At 42.5% G+C, this 14,724-nt stretch overlaps 1 protein-coding gene across 11 annotated transcripts in view; it reads left to right on the top strand.

The window, feature by feature from the left end:
• Window positions 1-14,724, top strand: part of IL1RAPL1 (interleukin 1 receptor accessory protein like 1) — a 937,510-nt gene that overhangs the window by 908,966 nt on the left and 13,820 nt on the right. For all 11 annotated transcript variants that reach the window (XM_077342993.1, XM_077342992.1, XM_077342999.1 and 8 more), the window contains one exon: window positions 2,203-2,346. In XM_077342993.1, the coding sequence (XP_077199108.1) occupies window positions 2,203-2,346 (144 nt within the window). The remainder of the gene's footprint in view (window positions 1-2,202; window positions 2,347-14,724) is intronic.

Here is a 14,724-nt window from a genome sequence, read left to right as displayed (position 1 = left end):
GCATGAGCCCTAGGCTGGGCACATACCACCAGCATGATAAATTGAGGCTTTGCTGCCAGTCTGGTGGGCAAATGGGAGGACTGTGTGCTTACCTTAGCAGCCAGGCAGGTGGGTAAGTAGAGTGCATGTTCCATGGCAGCAAGCAAAATGCTGAGGTACTCAGTGCTGGCACAATGAGTCAGCCACCCTTGCAACTTGACTGCCTACTTACTACTTTCTCTTTTATCCCTTTCATTGGTGTGAGAAAAGGAGCCCCTTTAAGTGTCTTTCCCCCTCTCTGCCTGCCCTTGATTGGGTGGGGCAGCTTCATGGCAGGCAATCAGCTGCAAAGCAGTCAGAAGAGGTTCCCCACCACCCAACTACAGCTTGCAAAATTTACAAAATTCAGACCCCACCATTCTGTCTTCATAAGGGTCACCATGGCAGCTAACAAATTAAAACATATGAAAGAAAATAACATCTTAAAAGCCATTCAAACCTACAAACATATCAGTAAAACAATTCAAAACAGCTAAAATATATACAAACACATAAAAATACCACTAAAAAGCATTGAGCAGGAAGGAGGGATAACTGAGGGAATGACAAATAAAACAAAACATCTTCACCAGCTGGTGGAAAATGGAAACCAAAGGGGACAGATGTATTTCCCTGGGGAGTGAGTTCCTGAGTTTTGCTGCCATGATTGAGACAGCCCTCCACAAGGAGCACAGTCCTGTCCAGAATGGGTCAGATCTTCCACTCACAAGAGGCACTTCCATCTTGGCAATTTATTATGCTTCAGTTTATAGCCCACATTCACCCCAAAACTACCTCCAAGTACTGTTTCCTGGTTTCTACAGCCTCCCTAGGATCAACTGGACACATGAGATAGCTATGATTATCATTTCCACATTGGTGACAACCAATCCAAATCTCCAGATGCCTATACCCCAGCAATTTAGGTGTACTCTGAAGTTGCTGATGCTCTCCATTGCAAAGGCCAGCAACCTTTCAGCTAAGAAAAGCTTTTGAAAATTTACTTAATTGGTTATTCCTGCATTTACAGCATGTTTTTTAAATTGCATTGTATTCTCTTTCAGCTTGCATTTTCAGATGTCAAACTCTATTTTTACTAGCTTTTCTTTTTAAAAATGCAAGTGAAGGCCTCTTTTAAAAATGGGGGGTGGGTGACAGATGAATATTTATTTGCCTCTAATTTCAATATAGCCATTGAAATACAAGAGCCTTTATTGGTATAACTTGCTGATTATTTACAATTTTTGAAAAATTACTGCAGGACAAACAGATTCCCCTGAAGAAGCCTATTGGTGAAAGACACAGGGAATTTTTGTAAATTTAACTGAGTAACAAAATAATTTTGCCTGATTTTGCACCATCAACCGCTGCTCTATTTTTGATCCTGTGACTGGTGGGGTGGCTCTTTATTTTTTTGATGCCTTTTCATTTTGTCATTTCTTCTTGCCTTCTTAGCAGTAAAACAAATAGTCAAATTGGCTCAGAATGATCACTCATATGTCTTTGCATGCAATTGCTTGGCCAAGAGGAGGGCAGTGGGCTTTGATGATGACATCACTCATAGTTATTATATCTAATAAGTAATATAATTAAGGGGATTGGTGTTGTCAGATATAACTGGCTTTGATCAGGCCTTTTTCATTCTTGTAAACTGACAGTGATCTCAATCCATCATGTAAACTTCCACGGAACAAGATAGTCCAAGAAATTGGTCACCTTCTAAGTTTGAATAAAAAATGACAAATTGGGATGATTTGCAACATCTAAAACAAAAAGGCAGAGCTGTTTGTGGAGAGCTGGGGGAGGGGAAAGATGAATAGTATATCAACAGGGAATTATATCAGCAGTATTAACACACAAACAAACCAGAATATTCTGGGAGATGCAGAATAATTTGTCTTCACATATTTGCTTTCATAAAGGGGAGGGGGGAGGATGTCTTTAGCTTTATCCTATGTGATTGAGGAATACAGACTCACAAGTGAATTGCTACATGAATCCTCTATGCCTGCTTTGCCAATGTTTTCTTCAGTGAAAAGATGGTTATTTATGGAACTATAATATATCTGTACAAACCAAATATATGAGAAATCTTAGAGGGCACTTTTTCCTCCAGACATTGTTAGAAAATATCTGCCTTGAGTTCAGAATGTGGTGGTGATTATGTTTTATAATTCTTTGCAGAACTAATGTACACAGTTGAGCTTGCTGGTGGCCTTGGTGCTATTCTGCTACTGCTTATTTGTTTGGTCACTATCTACAAGTGTTACAAGATTGAGATTATGCTATTCTACCGGAATCATTTTGGTGCTGAAGAAATAGATGGAGGTAAGCAAGCAAGCTTATTTGGACATTTCACCACTTTCCCGTGGAACCTGTTTCTTTTCTTTACTAAGGTACTAATTTTTAGTATCCTATATTTTTTTAAATTGAGGCTGAAGACCTGTGCTGCATCTTGTGGTTTATACTGGTAAATTAATCAAAATTACTCTAGACTGGGTGTGATTTTTTAATGAGAGGTGTGCATTCAGATGTACCTGAACTGAAGTTAAATGTGAAATTAGCTGCTCATTTTGCCTCAGGCCATCTGAAACAACCCAGCCCTCCCAGGTGGAGTCCACTATCAGCACTGACCCACCTGGCCAGCTTTCTTTTCCCAGGGTGCCAGAGTTCATGGCAGAAGTCCAGGAGTTATGGCAGCCTCCTAATGGGATGCTGACTTCTTCCACATCCCTCTTGTCTCTCCAGTTAGGTCCAGAGGCAACAGAAAAATGACCAGACAACAATAAAAATAATTACAATACAAACTGCCTAAAATGTTCTACCTGTTTATTAACTAAATTTATGTCTTCTGAAAGGCACAAACATAATGGTTTAAAAAAATTTGGTAAAATCCTTCATGTCAATTTGATAGTGGCCATTTTTATTATACAGTATTTATTCAGCCCCAAATGAAATCCACCAGTGGTAAATCTGACTATATTTTCTAGCAAAAAAAAAATTCACATTCTCAGTGATTATTTTGAAGAGGCTGGACATTAAAATTCAATACCTAAAATTTTAGGAATAACTATAGTACAAGCCTCTTGTGGCACAGAGTGGTAAGCGGCAGAAATGCTGTCTGAAGCTGTCTGCCCATGAGGTTGGGAGTTCGATCCCAGCAGCTGGCTCAAGGTTGACTCAGTCTTCCATCCTTCCGAAGTTAGTGAAATGAGTACTCAGCTTGCTGGGGGGGGGGGGGGGGGTAAAACGGTAATGACTGGGGAAGGCACTGGCAAGGCCACCCTGTATTGAGTCTGCCATGAAAACGCTGGAGGGCGTCACCCCAAGGGTCAGACATGACTCAGAGCTTGCACAAGGGATACCTTATAGCAATAAAGAAGGCAAAGACTATTTTTCATATGACTCTGTACCATACTAAGTAGGCCTTCTTGGAATTCTATTCAGGCCTACTAAATACTTGGTTTACTCCCAGGAAAATCTCTTTACATTGTACTATCAAATATTCAAAATCAGTCTTGAACTCATGTACTTAAAATGGGAGCAGATTTATATATAACTATTAGTAAAACCTGCTGTGCACTGATTTGGTGTGAGTTTAGTGCCTCACTTGGAAGCTGGAAACTCTAAGAGGAGCTCTCTATGCACAGTAGTCCTGACCCAAGTCAGGTTCATGCACACCTAGGAAATGTGGAATTCCAGAACATGAACCTATACCTATCTGGCAACCTTGCCTCCTCTCAGCAATGGTTTCTTGACCTTAAATAGGCCAGGGGGTTCTGTCTGACTGGTTGGGTGGCTGCGGAGGCATTATACATTTTTGAAGCCCCAAATCTCAAGGAAGATTTCCAGATCAGGGGTAGCCAACCTCCAGCTGGGGCCTGGAGATCTCCTGTAATTACTGCTCATCTCCAGACTATAAAGCACAGCTCCCTAGCAAAAATACTGCTTTGGAAGGGGGACTCCGTAACTTGGTACCCCACTGAGGTTTAGGGATGCCAGCCACCAGGTGGAATCGGAGGATCTCCCAGAGGATCTCTGATTCCAGAGGAATCTGAGGATCTCCCAGTTTACCTCCAGGCAGTTATACTGAAGGGAAAGCTGTGTTCCTTCGAAAGGAATGCAGATGACCACAGACACCCCTTTTCTTCTTGGTGTTGTGAATAGCGGGTGAATAGCATCACTTGTGTTTTTTTTTTTAAACCCATTAAACCTATATTAAAAATACAGGATGAAGAAGATGCCTTTTGGTACCAGTGGAGTAGTATTAGACCCACGGTTAATAGTTACCTAACATATTCTTTTTAAAAGGCAAATCATGATATAGAAAACAATATTCTAGCTGCTGTTTAAACTGTACAAATGAACATGTTAGCTGCCTTATGCTGGTCTATTCTGCTACTGAACTGTGCTCTTTCTCTATTGCATTTACAGTAATGACTAGGAGATCATTTGCAGATGTCATTTGGAAATATTTGTGTCTCATATTCATGTTTGCTTGGAAAACTCAGATGTTACTTTTCCCCCCTACAATGACAATATCATTGGCTTCTGTTCATATGCACATCTGGGTATCCAGCAATGTATTGTTTTCAAATAAATGTAATAGGATGCACTTGGCATAGATTAATACTTTTTTCATGCAGACAGTGATGCACTATATGTAATTTGTCATGATTATACTTTTGTACAAGATCATTTTTATTCCATCAACTTTCTTTGGCAACTTTTCCCATTCTGTTTCCTTTTTTGTTTTATGGCCCCCTTACATAATTGTAAGAGCCTCTTGTGGCACAGGGTGGTAAGGCAGCAACATGCTGTCTGAAGCTCTGACCATGAGGCTGGGAATTTGATCCCAGCAGCTGACTCAAGATTGACTCAGCCTTCCATCCTTCCAAGGTCGGTGAAATGAGTACCCAGCTTGCTGGGGGGTAAACGGTAATGACTGGGGAAGAGAATGGCAAACCACCCTGTATTGAGTCTACCAAGAAAACGCTAGAGGGCATCATCCCAAGGGTCAGACATGACTCGGTGCTTGCACAGGGGATAACTTTATCTTTACATTTTACATAATTGTAGGCTATGCCATTTATACACATAGTGCAAAATAAGCATCTACTTTATGGCATTCATCTATTGCATTTTGTGAGAAAGAACCAGTTCTTTGTCATCCTAAGTCTAGAGAAATAATAAAATAACCTTATTTGAACTACAGCTTTCATAAAGCAAGTAAAATAGAAATATCTTTGAATTAGCATTTGTCTGGTATTTATTCATCATGCCTTAGCAGAATACTCTATGTAAGTTTTGGATTGGCCAACCTTACAGGAACACAGAGAATATTTTATATCTCCATCATTTAAATCATTGTTGCTCTAAACCAGTGGTCCGCAAGCTTCTCGAGGCTGCGGACCGGCAGCGGTGGGGAGGGCGATCACCCAGCCGCGCATATCGCCGGGATCACCCGGGAGTGCCGCACATGCACGTTTGCAGCCCTGCACGCGCATGCGCAGCCCTGCTTCCCTCTCCCCCCCCCCCCCACAAAAAGAAGCTTGCCAGGCTGCAAGCTAATCAGCCGCTTTTGTGGCCGATTTGCTTGTGGCCTGGGAAATTTCTTACTGGGGTGGGGGTGGGGAGAGGGAGCCATGGCCCGGTGCCAGGGCCTTTGCGGCCCGGTACTGGGCCGCAGCCCGGTGGTTGGGAACCACCGCTCTAAACCTTGCAGGAGCTTTTAACTTTTCCAGTCAGTTAGACTGGCATCTTATGTAGTGTCTAGAGACCAGTGTTGCAAGCATTGCAGCAGTAAGATTTTTAAATTTAAATTCTTTGCAGTAATAAGGGCAACTATGATGTATTCTCTAATGTTGTTAGAATAAAACTAAGCAAATATCTATCATTAATAATAGATCATTAAGTATGGTACTAGCTAATTTAAATAGCTTCTATCTCATCAGCCTCAGATCTCAGTTTTGACAACTGGGAGGGTCTGAGAGACAAAAAATAAACCCTCCACACAATAAAAACATCTTGTTATTGCATTTTTAAAAAGTGACTCATATTTTGTTTAAATTGTTATTTATGTCATTTTGTGTTTTAACGCAATATAAGGCTTGAAGAATTCATTTTAATACATTTGTATTAAAACATCACAGAAATGGTAGAATTTAATTATTCATTATGTGGTTGAGACAAAATATTAGGGCATAACGAATTCATATGAAGACAGAGAGAGATAAAACTTGCTGTATTCCCTGGTGCATTTATGTGCTATCAGCCCTCTTATAAAGCCAAAGAAAATCTGCTGTTTCACGGGCATTCGGGATTATACTGGGGAGGTCCAACAACCAGTTGATAAACACATATCCTTTGGAATTTAAAGTTCATCTTATTGCCTCCAGACAGGATTTTCTTGTGAATTGCCTAGGTCCCCTTAAATCAGTGTAGATTAGTTGTTGCACAAGAATATTATTGTGCAAGTAGATGTCTATTTTATAAATGTTATCCATTACAAGTAGCAGAAGCAGAGGTCAACAGATTAACTATGTGTTAGCAGTGAGCAGCTGAGGTTTGTGTTCAAGAACAAAAAAATTAGGAGATATATTATAGTCTTTCCATAACCTTCAGTGAAATATTAATATCATGATGTATAATAATATCTTGGAGCTGGATCCATCTAAATCTTGGCCATCTCTCATTTCTAGAGCTTACACCAATTATATTTATTTCAAGGTAGAATCACAGATTCATACCGAATTTGCAGAGCTGCCAGACATGCATGATAAAGGTACTTTTCATCTACCCTCTCCTTGTGTTCTAGCAAGCTACACTGGGATATCTATTGCAGAGGAGGCATTATGCCATGCTGTGCCCTGGTTTTTGGCCCGGGGCTAGTTGTGATTCTTCATAAGAAGCCCTCTCCCTGCTCTCCCCCTGTTTGCGACCAGGTGTTGTGTACACACGGGAGAACCAAGGGACAGGAAGTTAAAACTTCCTGCCATTTGTTTTGCACTTCAAGCATTACATTGCACTTCAAGCATTACACACTGCAATAACAGGGAAAGCACACCCGGATGGAACATGTTTTCCCAAACACATAGCCCAGGCCTGGCAAATGCCCCATTGTAGCCCAGTGCAAAAAAAGGGACTGCAGATGTTCCCTTACTGTTGGGCAACTGTAGGCCTGAGTTGCACTAGGCCCGGGACTGCCCTGGACCAGGCCCAATTCCATCAGGAAGCAGGAATTAGCCCCACAGGAAGACAGGTTGTGTGGAAGTGGTTTTAACAATTGTTTTTATGAAACTTAACAAATGCATTTGGACATGTTGAATTGGTAGCCTGATCCACTTGAACAATTCTATGATGGTTTCTACGCCTGGGAATGAAGCCTATATCCCTACAGCTTCCATATTTGTAACACTGCACACATGCAACAAATGTACACAGAAGGTGTGGAACTAGCACATCCATGAACTGCTCCCATTCTCATTATATGAACATTGGACCTGAACTCTTAAATATTGCCTGTAGAGGGCTTGTGCATGCCTCATATGAAATACTGTCACAAGCAGAATGATGATCAGCTCATGAAATATCCTACTCCTAAAACTTCATAGACAAGGTTCACAAGAATTTTATGAGGTGGTAAGAATTCTCAGTAGATCCCCAGTAATCTTCCTGCCTTTCTCAAGGAAATCCTGATTTTTTGCACTTACTGAAATTGATTTCTTTTCTTTTTTTAAGTAATTAAGCAGGAAATTTGTAAGCAGTCAGCAGCCAAATGTCAAATTTATAACAAATAGAAACGGAATCCAGATAAGATGGAAGTAAGGCTGCCAGGTTCTTGCTGGTGGTGGGGGACCTCCCACCATGTATCCCTCCTTGCTGCTATTCAGCTTGGCAATGGGAGAAAAATGGGGAAATGACACCTGATTGGTGTTGCCAGCAACTCAGTGACATCACTTATGGTACATCTAGAAGTGATATTTTCACAATCATGGCAGTAAACCCCCTCCCCCAAAAGGTCAGTCTCCCACTGGTTGCCAGCTGGCAACCTTCAGTAGAAGAAATGCCAGTTGGGGTGAGGCCTTGAAGGAAACATTTGAGGGAATGTATCTGACTCAGTTAAAGAGCCTATGGTTAATCCCAGAGAAGCAAGTTCAGTTCAGAAGTTTTATAGCATTAGCTCAGAAGCCATAGGAGAGAAACAAATTAAGGTAACAGAAAAAAAGAGATTTGTTTCAACTATCTCAACCCTGGAAAATGGCTTCCCACATTCATTCAATTGATCCACCCACTTGGATCAATGCCACAATAACATCAAGTTTGGACTACTGAAATGCACACAGGTCTTCCTTTTATGTTAACACAGAAACCACAGTTGTTATCGAATACTGCAGTTCATTTATTCTCAGGAGCTGGAAAGGACATACAAATTATATCATTCAGTAAAAGGCGAAAGATTTATGCAGTCTGAAGAGAAACCAGAGTATCTGAATCTGAAATCTATATCATTCAGTAGTCACTCCTTTGGTTGTAACCTCATATCTACAGGACTGTCTCACCTCCTTTGTCCCACCATGGTAACTCCACTCATCTTTTCAGGGTCTTCTACTCATGCCACCCTGAAAAATAGACAAGATCAGCAACTTCATATCAATGTATTTTGTTGTAGCTTCCACCCGAGGAGGTCAGGAAGGTTCCCGTACTTCTGACACTTTGCAAGCTATGTGAAAAATAGCTTTTCTATAAAGATAATAGGGTTATACTATAACAGAATAGTTCAGGAAGATGTTTTATAAAGGGACAATGAATTATACAACTGTTTACAGGATGTACTATCAAGTTTGCTGCATGTTTTGCTCTGTTGACATTGCATTGTATTCTACGGATTAATACAGTTTTTCTTCATTATATCCACATCTGTTTCATGGAGGGATGTGCATTCTATGTGTGTCTATATCTATCAAGAGAGAGATGATAGATGGATAGATTATAGATGTATATGGGTATCTGGATGGTGTTTGGAGAGATAACAGTACATGGTTATCCAGCAATTCCACAAATATTTGGGAATATATGAAAATATTCTGGATCAGCATTTTAAGGCTCACAGATTTTCAATGTGTCTGTGTCTTCTTGTCAGATATTGGCAAGTATTGATATTAGACTGCCAGGTTGATGTGGTTTGAATTCTTTGGTTTGAAATTGGTTCTATTGATCTTGCAACAGTATTTCTTGTTTCACCTGGTTTGTCTTTAATGCTCTGCTTTGGGCATTGTTTGTGCTGGGCTTGCCACGTTGACCTGTGGATCTGATGGAATTCGCTGGTTTGGTATTGGTTCTGTTGGGCTTGTTACATTTGTATTGGGAGGCTTTTTAGTGGTTTCTTGCTTCTGTATATTTGACTATTGACTTCTTTGCTCTGGAAAAGCATGGATTTTTTTTGCTCCTTAGGAAACAACGAAAACTAATAGGGTATCTTGGGACACCTTGTTCAGTGGCCTGTAGAATTGGGCCCCTTGATCTAATCTACTTGAAATTTGTGGACTCTCTGGTGGACAGACAGGACACCAAGAATGTTGTTGTAATTTTCTTGGAAGTCAGCCATTGCACTCTCTTCCTCTCAAAAAATTACTCATAAAGAATAAGGGACCAAATAATTTCAGAATTCCAGGGGGGGATTAAATATGAATACCAAAAATGGTATTGAGGCCCCAGATAACCAAGAACACCAGTATTAATTCACTTTCCAAAATCCAAATAAAAATACTGATTTTTAAAGTGTATTTCCATGGTATCATATCTAATATGCTATTCCAATTTAGATTTTGGTAATCTTCATCCTAGTAAATTTCTCATTCAAAGACTCCTGATATCAGTTGTATCAACCTACACTGTGCTTATAAGATGTTTCTTTCTGTGGCTTATTTTCTACTTACACTGTGAAGTTTGCTTTGATATTCAGTAAGAAAAGTTGACTATTGAGGCAGCAAATAAACAAATACTGATTTAATTTCTCAGAAAGGGCAACTGAAGCAACCATCACAAGAGTACAGTGATCCTGAGTGTTCCTAGAATGGAATGAGTATCTTGGAAACCCAGAAGTCACCCAGTGTCACCTGAAGATCATAGAAATGTTCTCCTTCTACTTGTCAAGGGGGGGGGAACATTCCTGAGCTGAATGATTTCTTGCCTATAAAGAAGGATTACCTTACCATGTAGGATTACCTTCTTTATGCTAAATTTGGGGGGAATCTACATAGAAATATATAACACTCATGTGTGAACCCACTTCTGCATTGTATGATTATGAACAATATTTGTGATCCAGCCTGTAATATTATCTGTGACTTTATCTGTCCTGTTTCATATCACTAGTCAGTATTGCACTGCAGCCAGAACACGATACTCTGGTAGTTTCAAGAGATGGGAGAGAACACGGATGAAGAATTCTAATGCCCACACACACTGAGAGACTGAGCCCAACACCAAGAATCTGAACTAAATGAGGCCCCTCTCATTCAAGCTTTGAGAGGGAAACAGATGCTAGTTTTTTAGGGCTGAGGTAAATGTATACATGACATGGTCCTCACACAGTATGAAATGAGAATAGGTGAAACCTTATTGTAACAGTTTTATCTCAGGAAAGTAACTATATTCATATGGTCTTATTCCACCCTTAGTTTGTACAAAAATTAGTGTTAATTAGTTTGTTCATACCATATTAATGTTTATTATAAAAGTTTTCCGCAATTAGTATTCAGTTTCCTTGGTATTGTACAATCTTGTTGCACATCTCATGCTGACAAATGCAGTTGGAACAACTTCAAAACAGTGAAAACCTTTTGAATAAACAGTTGTTAAAGATAGAGACTTCAGAAAGCAGATTTCCCCCCCCCCCCTGCCTGCTCAGATGTGTCTGGTAAACATTTTCAGCTTCCTAAATTTTATGTACTCAATAGCAGGTGGTGTTTTTCTTCCTAAGCACAGAACAAGAGGGTAGCGTGTTTATCACTAAAACATGCTATCCTGACAAAAAGCAGATATTTCAAATGGCATAATCTATAGTCAAAGCCAGAGTGCAAGCAACAAATCAATCACATTTTCATTTGGAAGATGCATTGGTAGAAGGCCTTGGTTGCACTTCTCTCAGTTTTTAGAACAAATTAGGAAGTCATCTTGAAAGAGGTGATGGGGTACACACAGTAGCTCAGCATATCAGTGGAATGTAACTTGTAGGACTCAGATAAGCAGTCCATCTTTGTGACTTCTCCAGCCTGTCTTGTGCACCATACTTTATGCACCTCATTGGTGTCAACTGCCTCCCTATTGGCTTTCATCTCCATGGACATTTCAGAAGTGGATATGGTGTTTTTCTTGACTCCCCAGCACAGATTGAGAGGATACAAGCACAAGCAAATACTCACTTTTGAAGTCCTGGGCTGGGTAGCTGAAGAGTGGCAAGTTCAGGGGAACAAATGTAAGCACAGTGGTGCTGGACAGTATCACCCAATGTCACTCTGTCCACTTGTCAGAGGACATAAGAGGAACCTAAACCTAGAGATCCATCCAGATCTCTCTTTCTTTGTGGTGTACTATATATTGAGAGCCAGTTTGGTGTAGTGGTTAGGAGTGTGGACTTCTAATCTGGCATGCCCGGTTCGATTCTGCGCTCCCCCACATGCAACCAGCTGGGTGACCTTGGGCTCGCCACGGCACTGATAAAACTGTTCTGACAGGGCAGTGATATCAGGGCTCTCTCAGCCCCACCCACCTCACAGGGTGTCTGTTGTGGGGAGAGGAATGGGAAGGCGACTGTAAGCCGCTTTGAGCCTCCTTCGGGTAGGGAAAAGCGGCATATAAGAACCAACTCTTCTTCTTCTTCTTCTTAAGGTAAAGGTAAAGGTATCCCCTGTGCAAGCACTGAGTCATGTCTGACCCTTGGGGTGACACCCTCCAGCGTTTTCATGGCAGACTCAATACGGGGTGGTTTGCCAATGCCTTCCCCAGTCATTACCGTTTACCGCCCCCCCCAGCAAGCTGGGTACTCATTTTACTGACCTCGGAAGGATGGAAGGCTGAGTCAACCTTGAGCCGGCTGCTGGGATTGAACTCCTAGCCTTATGGGCAGAGCTTTCAGACAACATTTCTGCTGCACTCTGTGCCACAAGAGGCTCTTTGTACTATATTACTTGTTGCAAAATTAGTAAGTATTCTGAGATGGTAGGAGAAGATTCATTGACTTTTGAGATCCATGGTTATTTTAAGTTAAAATAACTTGTGCATGTAAAATTTTATTTAGCTTGGATCGCTGGAGAGAAATTATTGGTAACAAAAGGCTGAGGTACAGGCAGGAGACTTCTCAAAATGAAAGAGAACATGGTTCAGAAGTGGTGGTTTGGGACTCTGTATATGTGTGTGTGCATGTGTGCATACACACTGCTCTAGTGCTCCCTCCCATCTCAGTGGCCCCACAGATCACAGTTATCTCTATGGGCTACTGTGCACTCTCTTGGAATTCAACCTGACTGCATTTCTTTGAGTTCCCTCATATTATTAGACTCATCCTCTTGTAAAAGAAATTACAGGATCGAAAATGTGGACCTTGTGCACCGATGAAGGGAGGAGGATGGCAGAAAGTGCAGAGTAGGTGGCAGGAACTCAGTGTGCGTGGAGGAGTAGCTTCTGAGGGGCAGGAAAAGGGGGGAATTTGAGGAAATGCTTTTGAATTACTGCATGCTTTTGAATTACTTTCACCTTGGAATTACTTTCACATTTGAATTAATTTCACCTTGGAAGCAAAGCACAGGAAAACAGGTACACAACCACTTTCAGAAAACCTGAAGAAACAGCAGCTTGAAAGCAAACTGAATACTGAAGGGAGGAAAATCAATGCAGAATGAAAAAGAAAGCCCAATGGACATGCATGGTAAAAGTGGAACCCCCTTCCCCCCAGGACATGGAAAGGCTGCAGGCAGCTGTTAGGGAACTCACTGGTAGGGGTAGCTTTCATGCATCAGGGATCTGCAGCCTCCAAGTCTCAGAGGAAAGTGGAAGAAGGGGGAGGGGGGATGGAAGGCAATTGGCTGGCCACTGGACAGACTGGCAAGCTGGTTGGAGGAGGAGGCACTCAGGGACAGGACAGCCAACCTGAGTGGGCGTTAAGTGCTGAGTGGCACTTAAGCCATGAGACATGCTTCTCTTTCAAGGTCTTACCAGAAATATTAAGTGGAACAGATAATCTTAACCATTGGTAGCACTAATATTTGGGGAAAGTCCTGGTGGGAGGAGCATGGGCCCGGAGAGTGTCCAGACTCTACTTTTGGCCGGCCGCACATGCTCCATGAACCAATCAGGGCATGGCCAGCTGATTGGTATGGACCCTGGAGGGCCCGCCCCCACACAGCCGCTGAGGCCAGAAATGGAGCTTGGTTACTGTCTGTGGGCCAATTAAGGTGCAGCCTCTGAACAGGCCCTGGAGGGCCCTCCCTCCCTAGGCAGCCGCATGGCTGCTGGGGGAATGCATATGTGATGCTCTGCCCTGCACTACCCTCACCCCCGCTTCGCCCACACCCTGCCATCCCTACCATCATCATGCCTGCCTTCCCCGCCATGGACACCAGACTCCATCCCCATCTTGGAGTGCCTGCCATCCACTGGTGCGCCTCCATCAGTAGGCTGCCATTTCACACCCCACTCTAGCACCTGTTGCATTCCTCGATGCAATGGGCTTTGTAGCTAGTATTAATATAACATATCAATATATTATTGATTATATAACTAGGAAATAAGCCCGCTGTAGTCTTAATGCAGCGGGCGCTAGTGGGTCTTTGGCATCGGCGGGGGCTGCGGGGCCGGCGCGGCCATGGCTGGGGGGAGTGGGGCCTGGGAGTCGGCAGGGCCGGGGCGGGCATGGGCCGGCGCAATGCAGCGCAGGGCGGCTTGGGCGGGTCTCGGGAGTCGGCGGTCAGGATACGGGCTTGGCTTGGTGCAGCGCGGCGCAGGGTGGCTCATCAAGGCCCCCCGGCGGCTACCTGGGGCTGTGCAGAGTCTCATCGTGTGGCGGCAAGGAGGCGAGGCCACGGTGGTGCTGCGAGGCTTCACGCCTCCCAATTAGTCAGTCCAGCGGCAAGGGACCAATTGGGAGGCGCGCTGCACGCGGCTCCCAATTGGTCCGTTGCTGCCAGATTGACAATCGGATCGTCCAATCGGCAGGCGCTTTGCACCTGCCGATTGGGCCCCCCGATTGTCATTCCAGAGGAAGGGGCCTATGGGCACTCTTCCTCATCACGGACAGGGCCCACCTTTGGTGCCCTTAATGAAATACTTTATCCGCTCCACTAGGAACGGTTAAAGATTATTGGTAAAAGAGTTTTGGGTTTTGGTGTCATTAATATGCAGATTATATCCAGCTCTATATTTCATTATTCTGGCCTTTAGATGCATCTGCCTTGGTTCTGAATTGGTACTTTTATTCTGTGGTCAGTTGCGTAAGGCAGAACAAGCTGAATAGATGAGGCAGAGATAATGCTACTTAGGAAGGCTGATGTTCTAGAAGTATTCAACCTGCTTATTACAATACAATACAATACAATACAATACAATACAATACAATACAATACAATACAATACCTTTATTGGCATAAAGCAGATTAGGAGGATATACAAATATAGTCAAGATACATCGGACAGTTTAAGTTTAAAAAC

The sequence above is a fragment of the Paroedura picta genome, chromosome 6, assembly GCF_049243985.1.
Source record: "Paroedura picta isolate Pp20150507F chromosome 6, Ppicta_v3.0, whole genome shotgun sequence".
NCBI lineage: Eukaryota > Metazoa > Chordata > Lepidosauria > Squamata > Gekkonidae > Paroedura > Paroedura picta.
The sequence above is the reverse complement of the archived record's forward strand: the minus strand, read 5'-3'. Positions and strand labels throughout refer to the sequence as shown.